The sequence below is a fragment of the Lissotriton helveticus genome, chromosome 7 (assembly GCF_964261635.1).
Source record: "Lissotriton helveticus chromosome 7, aLisHel1.1, whole genome shotgun sequence".
Taxonomy (NCBI): domain Eukaryota; kingdom Metazoa; phylum Chordata; class Amphibia; order Caudata; family Salamandridae; genus Lissotriton; species Lissotriton helveticus.
In genome coordinates, this window is record NC_136068.1 from 1409123912 (window position 1) to 1409138548 (window position 14637).

A 14637-nucleotide genomic window follows, 5' to 3' on the forward strand; every position below is an offset into this window, starting at 1 on the left:
GTAACTTTTATGCGTGCTGCTCAACGCAGCACACATGGAAGTTGTAGAACATAATTTTTTGGGCATTGTATATGTGCAGGAACAGTCACCTTCATGCACAGAAACAATCAATGGCAATTTGCTGGTTCTATGTGTGCTGCATAACGTAGCACACATGGAAACAGCACAAACTAATTTCTCTTCGTTGCGCCTGTTTAAGACCACGTTTTCCCTGGTCTTAATTTTGCCGCTGGCTCCTATTTACACCACTCTTGTAAATAGGGACCAGTGTAAAAATCAATGGATGTTGAAGTGGAACGCCCTCTGCAACACCCATTGCCCTCCCCTTTCACGCTGGATACAGCGTGAGAGGTTACCTTATTTACAAGGCAGCGTAAAGCCACATTAAGTGGCTTAACGCTGCCTTGGCAATAAGGCGAAGCCCCTAACGCCACAGCGTCAATAAAAGGGACTTGTAAATATGCCCCTCAGTTTTCTAAAACCACTTTGATGTTTCATTATATTCAAAGATTGTTCTGTGGTTAATCCTTATACAGACACTGTAATGTCAGATTCATTTGGGTTACCAACGTTATCTCTAAAGGTTTGCTAATTGAAACTGGTGTGTGGTGTCTGAACCCCCCTACTCATTGTTTGATCCTGGCACTCAATACGTTGAAGAATCCCCCGAGGATGTGTCCATTGGTTATAACAAATAATTCATCTTTTAAATTCATTTTCAGACCCTAATCTATAAATTGACTGAAAGTAATTCTGAAATGTGTGTTTTTGGTACTAAAGGTACAAACAGCTAGATAGGCAATGTTTTGACCATGTTCAGATATGTAGGGGAAAAAGGGACAAAAACGCTGTTTCTGCAGGCCATACCACAAACCTCCTCCGGAGGGACAATGCTGCCAGAGAGACATGTCTTTTAACTTCGCAGAAGAGTGAGGTGCAACCGCTGCACGTCCCAAAAATCAAGGGAAATTTCTCTAATACCTCATAGCAATTAACATGTCTGGTAACCCATTTACAGGGCGATTTTCATCTCTTGACCATTACTGGGATGCTTAGAATGAGCTTCCGGGTGATTTAAAACAACTTACAACTGATTATGCTCCTCCTCATAGCCCAATTCACAAATGTCAGAGTAAAAAAATCTACACTTGTAGGTTTGTATCCTTGATTAATATAATGTGGTGATTTTCCTAGAATTTTAAAAACATTACAGTAGCATGCCTGGAAAAACCACATGCATAATTATTTTTACAACTGGAATTATAAGATGTTTTAATTTCCGCATGCGTATTTACACTTTCTTGTTTTCTTTTATTATGGGAAAAATATTTTTCCTTGTGGGGAAGCCCCTTCTGTCCACCAATTCTGGGAGTGTTCCCATCAAGTTAAGACCATGGATAACGTTTTATTCCATCTACTGACAGGAAATCACCCTGGGTAGGAATGTGCCTGCCAATAATTGATCCACTTTGCAAGTATCTCAGACATGAGATAGATAAAACAATCTAATTGAGCACATTTACTCACCCAAAACAATCTGCGATGCAAATATACTTTTAAGTTAGTGTAAAATCAATTAATTATGCAAATTCACGTCACAATCACTGATGTGAAATTGCGATAACAAATTATGGTATTTTGCACACCCACATTTCATCTAAGGATCTTATTACCAACCAAATTGGGAATTCTGGGCAAAGCAATAATACTGCATTTGACAATTTTGCAGGTGGAATCACACTAGGTGATTTCAGGGAATCATTGTCTAAGTCAAACCTGATGGACTTTGTCTCCAGATAAAAGCATAAAAACTGGGAATTAATTGAGGAAATCAGTGTGGTAATAAGCTTTTCAATTTCATATATATTAACCAAAGGTAACACTGCCTTCCGTACTTACAGTATTGTTAATTTGGGTGCAAAAAGATCATACTATTATTACCATCAAAGGTAGAAAGAGAGCTTGGGTGTACAAATACCATTGTGAATTAAGTGCTCCATGTTTTAAACAAAGAACTCCCCATAGACAAGCAAATTATTTGGACGTAATCATCACAACTGTTCATTTAAGTGGAATAGTTCTAGAGTTCCTGCAAAAGAATATTTTCATGTATTCGCTCAGCATGGTGTGGAAGACAGTGTCTGTTACTGAATCAAATTGAAAACCCAACCTGGGAGTGTCCCATGCACAAGGACTATCTCTAGGTTCCAATTTGAATAGGTTCTGGTTATGGAGTACATAATATTGAATCAAGTGGCTATGTCCAGGCAACGAGTTAAAGATCAATTCTAGATGATATATCTTGTGACAAATAATAGAATAAATGCAAGTAAGATAGACATGCCATAAGCTTCATTAGGATCTTCAGGGGCGGCCAGGCTAAGTTGCACTTCTAAAATTCATCTGGGCCCAAATTCAGCCTGCACACAAGGAGCCGTTCACACAGTATGTAGATGTAAAGGGACCTATGTAACTACCCTCCCACCTTCAGTCATCAATGAAATTGTGCTCAGGTAAAAAATAAAATATCTGAGCAGCACTTCCAGAAGAAAAAAGATGTAAGTGATTTCCCGTACATACAACAGGCTAAAAAATCAGGGTAGCAATGTGCCTACTTCTGTGTAGAGTCCTCATGATTTTCTGCCTTTCCTGGATTTTATTTTTGCTGGTGTTATAACTCTGTGCACTCTGCCATGTCCACCATTCAGGGCCCCAGTGCATTTGTCCATTCCCTAAGACTGTATTTTTAAATTAGCTAAACTTAATTGCTTTACTTAACTCCCTAGTAAGGCCATTGTAAACTAGGGAAGGAAATGCATCAGTTGCACAGAAATTAACCATCATACATGTACTGCAGTGCGTATTTACACCACTCACATACATGACTACAGTGTGTGGCACTAGATAATACTATTGTACTCTGGCCGCGCTGCAATTTAAAAACCACTGCAGTGGCACATGGCAAAGAAAAATGCTTTGCTATGTTGGAAAGTATACTTTATTAGCTTAGCCGCTTCAAGTGTGCTTTTAAGCATCAGGACTGTTACTGGAAATATGAAAGAGGAACACGGAGTATACTAAGACAAAGTATGCCCCCCTCTGCCAACAGTTGAAAAAGGTGTTTGTAACTGTGTATGTACAAAATAAAAGCATATTTTTGTAACTCTGTCTTTGAAAATATCAAAAACTTCATTCAAGTTATTTAAGTTTCGTTATTTCTCATTTAATAAACATCTGATTCAATGGTAAGAGCTGATATTTTCAAACTTTTAGGGGAAAAGCACCTTCTAAAAACTGCACTTTGTGCTGTCTGGCATGAAAATGGTTTAGAATCAGTCTGCCTAGCAGCCAGGCTCCAGACATTGAAACACACATCCAAGACTGTCTGTTTATGACCTGCCTCCTGAAGAGCAGTGTAACAGCTATTCGGACCAAGTAAAGCTTAAATATTGTCAACTGTGACCACTTAGCAGCGATTAGTCATCTGGGAGGGTGCAGGAACAAATGACAAGGCAAAGGTCAGCAATGACAGCTATTCCTTTTGAAGTGGAGATCCCAAAAAAACTCTCGGGAACTGAAACCCCTGATGCCCAGAACCAGCACAGCCTTTCTGCCTGTAGCCTGTAGGGGGGAAAACCAGTTCAAACACTCAGCAGGGGGTGGATGAGAGAAAGGACAATATTCTTGTGGGTGGAGGAAGACCAGGGCCATCTTGAATGAGAAATTCAAAGAAGGGTTGCCGTATGTAGGGAAGGGAATTGTCATAAAGGGAGGCCAGTGCTTGGAAGGACAACTTGTCAGCAATTGATGTATGGAATCACTGGCAAGTGCACAGGGTATTGGCGACCCACATTACCATCACCTCTTAGCAATATTAATACAGCTGAGAAGACACGTCTAGAAGAAAAGAAGATTCTATCTTACATCTAGCAAAAGAAAACTGAAGGACTCCTGACTCCCTTTGGCACTTAGGGACTGGAAATGCTCTGCAAGGATCAGGACATTGACATCCTGTTACTACTAAAGGTAAGCAAAAGGCAAAAAGTGTCCATGCTCTGAAAAAGGCCCAGATTAGGATCTTAAACTGGACCATCTAAGACCCCAGACTGTTGAGAGACATGGTGCTCAGAGGCTTGCCCTTAGAACTTGTGTTCTGTAGGAGATACCAGGAGTGATTTTCCTATAATAAAAACATTGCTGTATCAGGAAGCAGGGGCAGTGGGAAGAGCACCTGGAAGATTAAAAGCAACACAGTGTAAGAGCATAGAAGAGTACTAACTATGACCCTGAAGTCCCTAACGATGTGCGCTATATACAGTTATGAGAATAAATAGAGGTATTTCCAATGAAGGTAGTGAAGGCCACATTCTAAGATGGATACATTTTTATTTTATAGACAAATGTAGAGAGCTCACTGTGCCAGGTCCTGACACCAGCATGGACAGAGAGGCTGGCCATTTCTTCTGAACGTATTACCAACAGACCAGTACACACCACCCCTGGCATGATGTCACGAAAACTCCACCTGCCTTTGCTTTGAAAGCCAATAAAAAACACAGAAGAGAGTTGGAGCCAAGAGATGCTGGGAACATTGTCATATGTCCCTGCTTGCTCCACTTGCAGAGCCACTAAGATCTCTCCATGAACCTTGGTGACCAGGACGACAGCCCACTCTCCCCAGCATGATTGTCGTGGCTACTACAGTGACTCCCGCCTACTATGACTCTTTCGGGTGAAGCACAGTGGGTCAGACACACCTCAGATTCCTTCACACTGGCTTCCATGGTGGGTAGCAGCACAGAGGGTGCTCACTTCAGTTGAAAGGACATAATACAATGGTTCTAAGTGCAAAGCAACTAGTTCTGGCTTTACTATGCTAATTTCTGCAAACAGAGGCACAAATAAACTCTGTCTTAATGGCGTAGCACATTATATGCACACCTATTGCCTTTGCCATTTGTTTCTTGTATCCCAAACTTGCTTCTTCTTGGCTCATTTGGAAATGGGTATAGGCAACATTTTCTTCAACTAAACCATGCATTTTTTGAAACAAATGCATTTCTTTGTCAAACACTGCTTTGTCAATGCACCACGCCTCAACTGAGGGTGCTGGATTTGGTTCATATGTTTTAGGAACCATAAATCAAATGTATTATTACCCCACTCTATTCGTAAAGTATAGGTGCAGTAGGATACAGTTTTCTGAGTTGGAAGGGACACTGCAAATGAAAAATCATAACATCAGCGTTTCACAGACTTGTTTGAAGAAAAAGCAGCAATTACCCTCTCTGTCCAATCCGGATCACCCGAAGGTTTTCGCCATACTTATTTTTGATCCACTTGATCCCCTGGAGTTGAGGATCGACCATGAGAGGCCACCTCTCACAGTTGGTGAGGATGGTGGCATTTTCGGTGGACATTCTGTCCGCAGGAAGACCTTCATTTTGCCAAGCTGCCACATCAGCATCATCAGTGAGCATGGTCAGGGGATCCAGCGCAGGGGTCACCGGGATGGGCACCTAAAGGCAGGCGAGGTAAGCAACGGCAAGCGCATAATTAGAAAACCAGTGTCTGGATCAGCTTCACATTGTGATGAACAACCAGAGCAGGGTGAAGTGATTTTAGCTTAATTAACAATTACGAAGCATTATTTATGCTACTGTCTGCAGTTTCTAAAAGATGGATCAGAGCTTTGACAAAACGACCCCCTCACTCCTGATGCTGCTGCACATAAATTAAAGAGAATATACAAACAACGGTGCGAATAGCATACTAAGCATGTCCAGTCATCAAAACAGAACACAGCTCACTCAGCTCTGCAGAGGAGCTGAAAATTGCACACTCTTTCAAACAATGTTTTCTGAAGGAGTTTAATACTGTAATGCCCGTGGGCCAGAGATGCAGGTGCCTCAGCCATGCTGAGCTAACGGAGGTGTTTGTTGCTGCTAATTACACCCTCGGGGTGATTGGCTGAATGGCTCAAAGTTTGGCAGAGGGTTAAAGATTCTTTAACCTCTTCGTGGCCAGGTCAGAACTCACGCCGATCAGCACAGATAAGAAGATGCTATTGTGCAGTTTGGTTGAGTGTAAGCAGACTAGGTCCTATTGTCAAGGGTCAACTGTTCACAAAAGACAGAGAGACAAAAGACTGAAGTACATGCAATCCAAATAGAGCCCAGGAATGAATAATTTGGGGATCAAATAAAAGGACAAGGACTGCAACTTGCACGATGATTGCACTAGCCAATTAACTGAAGTATCGCATATATGTGTTTGTATTTAATATGTTTGTATTAATTGAGCATCAATATCATTTGTGCAAGAAGTGTTGTTCATAGAAAGCACCAACCCCTTGTTGTTAAAGCTATGAGGATGCAGAGTTGGGACAACAAGAGAAAAATACTTCACAATATATATTATGCATTATGCTGCTAAGGCTTTGTGAGAAATTACAGAATTGAGGCAGGTATGGCAGTGTATTCAATATTCATAGTTGAGGAGATGAATTTTGTGAGCGGTTTTGTTGGAAGGTAAAGAGAGTGTAGATCTCAGTGAGCTAGAGGGCATTCCAATGATGCGGAGTAAACTACCCTCTCTGTGGTGAAGTGAGTTGGGCCAGTATTGGGAGTGCTAAGAGCACATGAACTGTAAGGCTGGCAAAGTAGTCAAGGGGAGGAAAGATGCATTTTGGGACACACATGAGCAGACTATTACACTACTTAAAACTTCTCCAGTAAAGTGTTTATGAAGGAGTGGCATGGGATGCTGGGTGGATCTTTTGGATATGTAGTTGTGATGGAGAGGAAGCATTACATGTACACTTTGTGAAAACAAGTATTCTCAACTTCCTGTCAGAGGAAACAAAGCCATCAAGGGGAAAAATGATTGTGTGACAGTGAAGATGGGATAGAATCAGCTGAAACTGATTATTTGTCTTTTCAAGTAGTTGAGCAGGCAGGATTGCAGAGCCTTGCAAAAACTGAGATAGTTTGAGCTCTAGGTGTGCAGTTGGAGGACAATGTGGAACTATGAGCATAGGTGAAAGGAGAGGCAAAAGGAAGAGATAAAATCACCAAGAGTAGAATTGCAGCAAGGTTTGAGAGATGGCAAGTAAAACAGATGTGGGTGAGGACTTTTCTGGGACTTTCCAAAGAAGAAATGGTTAGAGAGATAATTTAAAAATTATTAAGGGCAGACCGGCAATACCGAGGGAGACAAAAGTGGTGTGTGAGATAAAGTGGTAGGCTGTATTAAATACAGTTGGTAGGGAAGTTATCGATGACTCATGGCTGTGGTAAGCCAATCTTATATATTTAGAGACCTTGGGCCTGAAGCACTATTATTTCATTCGCAAAAAAGAGGCTGATGATTGCACATTCAATTTTTTCAAATAATAAGATTTTGCGAACTGACATGTACAAATAGGTCAGTTAAAAAAGTGCTGCATTGGAACGGGTCACAGAATGACCTTCTTAGCTAATATTTATAAGGCCGGTCACAAGTTGCAATGCACTTCGATTGTCCACAATCACAGAGATGTTGGCCTGAAAGGGGCAGCAGACTACTACATTTGTCATTATGTTTATTTATTATTATTTTTAAACTGTAGCAGATGCTAGGGTCCAGCTTCTAACAGCAGCACATATATTTGACCAAATACATCTGTTCCTTTTGTAGAAATATAAACATTGGCAATAGCAAAGGATGCAAATATATATATAACTTTTTTTTTAATGCAGCCCATTTTTCATAAAGGAAAAGTGTGTGTTTAAAAAAGTAGTTTTATTAAAAGCTTTCACTACCAATTTGTGTTTAAAAAAGTTGTTTTATTAAGAGCTTTCACTACCAATTTGTGTTTAAAAAAGTTGTTTTATTAAGAGCTTTCACTATCAATTTTTAGCGGTCCCATGAAGCACTGCCTACTCTCCTTGAAACGTTTTCCAATATTCTCAAAGGGGAAGGGACCCAAAGGCAGCCATTAACCTTTTTCAAAGCAGTTACTATACCAAACTGGTTGTCAGAAACTGAACAGTAGTTTGAGACCGACATTACAGTTACAAACTATTGATAAATCAAGTTACCAATGCCATTTGGAACGAATGCCCACAAGATCCCCCTTTCAAATAGTGATGTGTAATACATTTTTAAGCTCATTGCAAGAAGTGAGAAGGACTTTTCTGAATCGGTAAATGTGTTTAGTAAATGCAACAATGCTTTTTAACGGTTGCACACCACTGATTTAGAAAATCAGAGAGTGTGAGTGGGCAAACAAGCCTCGATCATTTGTAGAGTATGAAAGTTGAACTGTAGAGGATCAAGTTGGTTGTGAGCAGCTAGGCAGAATCTTAGCATTTTATATACAATACATTTCAGGACTTCAGAGTACAGTGGCACTTGTTATACAGGACAACATTTGAAATCAGAGGAGAAGTCAGCCAAAAGATATTTTCAGGGGCAATTAATAGTAGCACAGAAGACTTGAAACATTGTGAGTAAATGTTGACGGTTGTGGAGAGGTTGAGTTGGAGCCCATCTCTGTGGATAAAATGCTGCTAAAATTAGGGGTAAATTAAGAGACAGATTAAGACAGAGGAGGGACTTTGAGCAGATCAAAAAGCGTGGCTCTAGTACTTTGCTGTAGTGGTTAATTAAGGTAGGAAGGGGAAGAGCAGCGATTGGAAGATTTCATTTTTGTATTGAGATGAGATATTAATGATGTCAGACATTCTTTTAAATAGCTGACAGGGGTTGCAAAAAGCCCAGTTTTTATACAAGCATGTATTAAACATGAGCACCAGGGAACATGTAAGCATGGGCTCTGCATGGCAATCAAGGCACGGGATCTGAGCTACTTTTTCTCATAGGGTTGAGTCCTGTTGCCAAGATAATCTACTAAGGGCCTGATTATGAATTTAGGTGTTATTCAGCTCACCTGATAAATAACAATACCACAGGGTATGTTATTTATCGGGTGAGATAACACCTATTACAGGTTGGTTGGGAATAACATGCAAATTTAGGTGTTTAATGCACAAAAACCGCGTGATACAGTAAACACCGTATGGTTTTCCCCCATTAAATTTAGTCAGGTTTAATATTCCGAAATTTAACAAAGGTTGAGTTATTTAACGTATCCGATAATTATTATCTACACTATATACCGTCAAACTCGTAATTCCGACCAATTCATAAACAGGGGTTTACGCATGGCTAGAATTAACCAACCAACTCCATTATCAGGCCCAAAATGTTTACACCATCACTACACATAATATACATTATTATGAACGACAACAAGGTTATGTTTACAATGTTCATATTTGGAAATCTTACTAAGCAAACTTAGCTGAGCAGAGTAGCACTCCAAGGCAAAATATCAATGGTAGCTGTGACCTACTACTTGAAGTCAACATGCAATGAAAATAGAGCTTTATTCTGCTTATACAGGTCACTCCAACAATAATGTAAAAAATGGAAGATGAATAATAATAACTAAGATCACTAATTCATTTTGTAGGGTTCCTCTCTTATTGCCCAGCTTCATTGTAATTAAAAATATGGTAAATAAAATAAATGCACATATTTGATATTATACCAGCAACTGTATCCAAGAAACATATGGCCCTACATGCACAATTTATTCAAAATATGGAAGTTGAATGCTTACTTTCAATTGCCCTAAGTAGGGCCTCCACATTCCGTCCATTAAGTCTTGCCTGTATTTCTTTGTAAAGTAACCCAGGTAGGAGACAAATGCTGTGATCAGCAACACATCACCACAGAGGGTGCTCTCCTGCTGCTTGAAGTTTCGAACAGCTTCGGCCCATCTCACATTCTCAGATGCAAGTCCTCCAACCTAAACACAAAGCAAAATCTTTGAATGCCCAATATATCAGATTAAAAGATTTAGTTTCTTTATGGTGCATTGATTTTCTTCATGGGGACAAGGTAGGCCCAGAAGCAATTTAAAATGTAGTTTTTCGTTGTTCTAAAATAATTCCTCACAAAACAACGATTTTCTTCACAGCCGAATTGAGAAGTTGGTAAATATATGTGGGGACCTGTGGGGAGAGAGGGAGCGAGGGCGGAGGGTATGGTTGGGGAGATTTTATTCACGGGGTTATATTGTGTGCTCCCCTCACAAAACAAGAATTTGCAAATCAAATTGGTTTCGCATTTGCTTGAGTTTGAGCTATAGGCATTGTAAATTAAAATGTATTTTACTGATTTTGTGGTATGCTGGCTTGGTTCGGAGTTTGTGGAGGCACGTGTAGGTAGTGGCATTGCGGTTCTGAAAGACACCCTCTGACAACTTGGAAAGAATTTGTATAGGAAGCAGAAGAAATAAACAATCTCTAAACTATACAGCACCATTCACCCAAATGGTAAACGTGGGGCCCTCGAGCTCCCGAGGAATCGCCCCCACAGTCTGCACATGCACCACGCAATCTTTTTCTTGACATAGAAAAGCAGCTGCTACAAAGCTTTGCTAGAAGACCTATACTAACACTAAACTGCCAGTCAAAAGAGAGGCACAGCGTAATGCTGCATTGTCATTCTGCTCTGATGCCGCCATGCACACAACACTGCAGAATAGAGCACAAAGACACAGTTGTGCATCATCATAATCGTCCAGAGAGTTCCAACCTGCCGACCGGGTTGTCAATTGCATTGCAACATTTTATATAGCGTTTACCATACGTATGGGTGTCACTGAAGCGCTTGTCTTCATGGATAGTGTGGTACATCGTGTAGGATGTGGTTGGAATTGAAAACATTGTCCCTCAGTGAGAAACCAAAACTAGATTAGATAATCACTGGGTTTTCCAGATGGAAATGGTTATGGTTTCTGCAGGCAGGCATGTTGTAAGAAGATGCAGTTTATGTACATTGTAGCAACCCTACCTGCTATATAGGTTTCTGTGCTTTTAGGAGACAACAGGGGAAAACAAAAATGGGTGAGATTTTCGGATATCACCAATATTACTAACTGTTTAAATGCTAACTCAACACAGCGACCAAAATGCAAATTACCCTTGCCAGAACACAACAGTCCCCGCCCATTCAAACCCTGATATAAAGGAGGCCCAGGGAAGCGTTGCAGTGCTCACCCTGCACCGACTGTCCAGGAAGAGCCTCCAGCTCAGGTTGCACGCGATGGTACCGCTAGGCAGGGCGTGCATGTCGACCCCATGTCACTGTGGATTATTTTCCAGGGGCTCCCTGGTTCCAAGGAGGTATTGCACAGAAGCTGGTCCTCTAGCTGCTGCTGCTGCTCCTCTGCTGGAGAGATGTCATGCCCTCTCTTAATGTTACCAAAATTCAGAAGGGTGGCTTCTTACCAGCACAACAGAGACGGAAATGAAGCAGAAGAAGCAGGGGCCCAGTTGTTGCCTCACTGTTTCCTTTGCAGGTGACTGGGGCAGTTCTCTCACCATGAAACTGAAAGCAAACAATGGTGCCCACAGATGTATTTGGTTAACACGACGCCTGTTTCGTCCCCCAAAAAATGTAAATACAGCAGAACAATGGCACCGGCAGATATAGTCAATTAACATGACGCCCGCTTCAATTGTGTCGTTCCAAAAAAAAATGCAAATACGACAAGATGCAGATAAAGAAAGCTGTATTTGACAGTGTAATTAAAAATGACAAGGAGGAGGGGCCATCACATGTTGAACAGTGTGATGGCCAAACAAAATGTTCTCTGAGTGTAATAGCCATGGTTAGAATGAAGCACGCAAAAGAGTGCTTTTACACATATGTACCAATAGAAAGCCAGAATTTCTGAATGCCACAGCTAGTAATCAATGGCAATCAGTGTGTTTGCCAAACCCCACAGAACAGATAACATAGGTCGATCAAAGATCGACCTAAAAACAGGGAATGATCCTTGTGTTCTGCTATAGCAAAAGCCTCAATTAATTTTTCCAGCTACAATTACCATCTGAAAATATTGGAAATGCATCTCCCACAACCGGTAAAAAAGGGTGTGGAGAAACCTACACACTATGTGTTGGACTTGGCCCTTTTTGGCTAAAGTTCCCTAAACATTTTGCTTTCCCTCTAGACCTTTTTTCTGACATGGTGTTGCCAACTTAGATGCTTTGGGCACTTTGCTATTGCTGATCAGTGTCAAAGTGCAAGTGCTCCCTGTATAAAGTGTAATGGTAATTGGTTGTCCATGATTGGTATGTTTGCCTTACTAGTAAAGTCCTTAGTAAAGTGCACTATGTGTGCCAGGGCTGGTAATGCAACTGCTACTAGTGGGCCCGCAGCACTAATTGTGCCACCCACACAAGTAGCCTTAAAGAGGGAACTCAGGTCTGCTATTGCAGTGCTTGCGAGCAGTTTGTTAAACTGCCATGCTGACAAATGCACCCACTTGCCAGACCTTACCCTTCCCTTTTTATGCACATCAGGCTCCCCTATGGTAGGCCCAAGGTACCCCCTGGGCAGGGTGTAGTGCATGTGAAAGGTAGGACATGTACTAAGGTGTGTACCATGTCCTGACAGTGAAATAATCTCCATTTCGTTTTTCACTGTGGAAAGGCCATCTTGCGAACAGAACAGAATGGGGAGACTGTGTAATATGTTTCCAGCCTATCTTCACAAAGGCTTAAGGTGAGGTGAAGTTTAGTGTGCCTGAACTCACAATGTAATAACACATCTTTTTATGAAGGTGGTTTTTGCATTGTGTGTTTAGAAACCACTCTTTTATAAGTTGCTGGGTTTTTGTGCGCTAACATTTCTGTGTGTCTCTACCTGGTTGTGGATTGACTGTCTGGATTTGAAAGTGATAGGATCTTGGGAATGTCTTGACCCAGGAGAGAAGGTGAGACAGCAACAGGCTGACCTGCATATGGAGTGCAAGGGGAGGAGTAGCCCCTAGAGGTGAAGAGGCCTGCGTTGCTGCCATAAAACCATGGTCCCATCTCCTGCTGAGTGATTGAGAATCCAGACCCCCACTAATCAAAGGAAGAATGTGTCACTGGCAGGGAGGCATCCAGAACTGGTTTGAACATGTGTCAGTACCCCCCTGAACACAAAGACGTCAAAGATATTTAGGGGTATAACTATGAGAGCTGAAGCCCCTGAACTTTGGAGAAATGGATTGATCAAGATTGAACAAGACTGAAGCTACTTCATGGTCAAGAGGAACCTTTGCCAAGGAAGAAACAACTGAAGGAAATGACTGACCCTTGCTGTGTGTTCTGGGGCTGGCCTGCAGTTTGCTGTTTTAACCAAGGAGAGGCTAAAGGGACTTTGCTGTGTGCTTTCTCCCCCTGCTTGAAAGGACTTTGCTGTGTGCTGTGTTCGGAAGTAACTTCTCCCTGTCGCGGAAACTCAGGAACACAAAAGTTTCAGGGAGAGTCTCAGCGACACGGTGTGAGTGTGTTTTTTTCAGCCTGAGACCCTTGTAAGAAGTGCTTTGTTATCGTTGGTACCTGAAGTCAAAGCGAGTCTCACTGACGCTGTGTAAGTGTGCTTTTTGCAGCCTGAGCCCTTTGTGAGGATTGTCCTGTGATCGTGTGCACCGGAGTCCAAGTGAGTCTCAGACACGCTGTGTGCATGTGCTTTGTGCAGCCTGACACCTTTGTGAGGAGTGCTCTGTGATCGTGCACCCGAAGCTCAAGTGAGTCTTAGCAACGCTGTGTGCATGCGCCCTGTTGTAGCCTGAGATCTTCGTAGCAACAGCGTCCCGGACCAGCAGCCCCGGACGGAGCTGAGCCGCCGGCCCAAGCCCGCCATTTCCAGAGCGGGACCTTGAACCAACCTCCCACTGCTCGGAATTCACAAAGATTGCATCGGAGGCCAAAGTCATTGGAAGAGGAGAGGAGAGCGAGGTCGCACCCCCCAGGTACCCATTCCTGCAGTGCGCGCCTCTGCTTCGGCTCGTTTCGTGGCCCATACTTGCCAGAGGAGTAGCAGTACCGGGGCCGGTGTGCAGAGCTGCACTTTTTGTTTTCACCATAACTGTGTGGGGACAACTGTTGACAGAGGCTGACTGCGAGTCAGCATGAGTGGCGGCGACATCACCTAAAGCACCGTGATCGGTGCTGGAGTGTATTACACATTGCATTATTTCTGCATAACGAACTACCTGAGTGATGTGTTACGCATTGCATTATTTCTACATAATGAACTACCTGATCAGTGTATTACGCATTCCATTATTTCTGAATAACGAACTACCTGAGTAGTTTATTACGCATTGCATTATTCCTGCATAAGGAACTACCTGGTTAGTGTCTTACGCATTGCATTATTTCTGCATAACAAAGTACCTGATTGTTGTGTTACGCATTGCATTATTTTTACATTGCAAAGTGCCCGATTCTAGCATTACGAACTTCATTATCTTTACATTGCAAAGTGCCTGATTCTAGCATTACGATCTGCATAGCATTGCAGTAGGACTGCAGTGGAATGTTTAGAAGTGCTCATTAATATTGTCAGAACTTACAAGGGCTGGCTGGCCTAACAACCTGCCAGGAGGAATATTACAAATACGCATATGTTGGATTTATATTGTGTGGTCTTATTATATATCTTTTAATATAAATGTAAACTCGTTTTTATGAAACTCGTGTGGAGTCCATCTGTGGTGTTATCATTGGGTTGCTGTGAGCGTGG

The 14637-nt window shown here is 41.9% G+C and overlaps 1 protein-coding gene across 1 annotated transcript in view; it reads right to left on the reverse strand.

Annotated features, from left to right (window-relative positions):
* The window catches only part of DNAH9 (dynein axonemal heavy chain 9), a 1695107-nt gene that overhangs the window by 600073 nt on the left and 1080397 nt on the right, over positions 1–14637 (reverse strand). The window contains exons 52-53 of the mRNA XM_078654721.1: positions 9668–9856; positions 5284–5519 (exon numbers count right to left, since the gene is read on the reverse strand). Coding sequence (XP_078510847.1) covers positions 5284–5519; positions 9668–9856 — 425 coding nt within the window. The remainder of the gene's footprint in view (positions 1–5283; positions 5520–9667; positions 9857–14637) is intronic.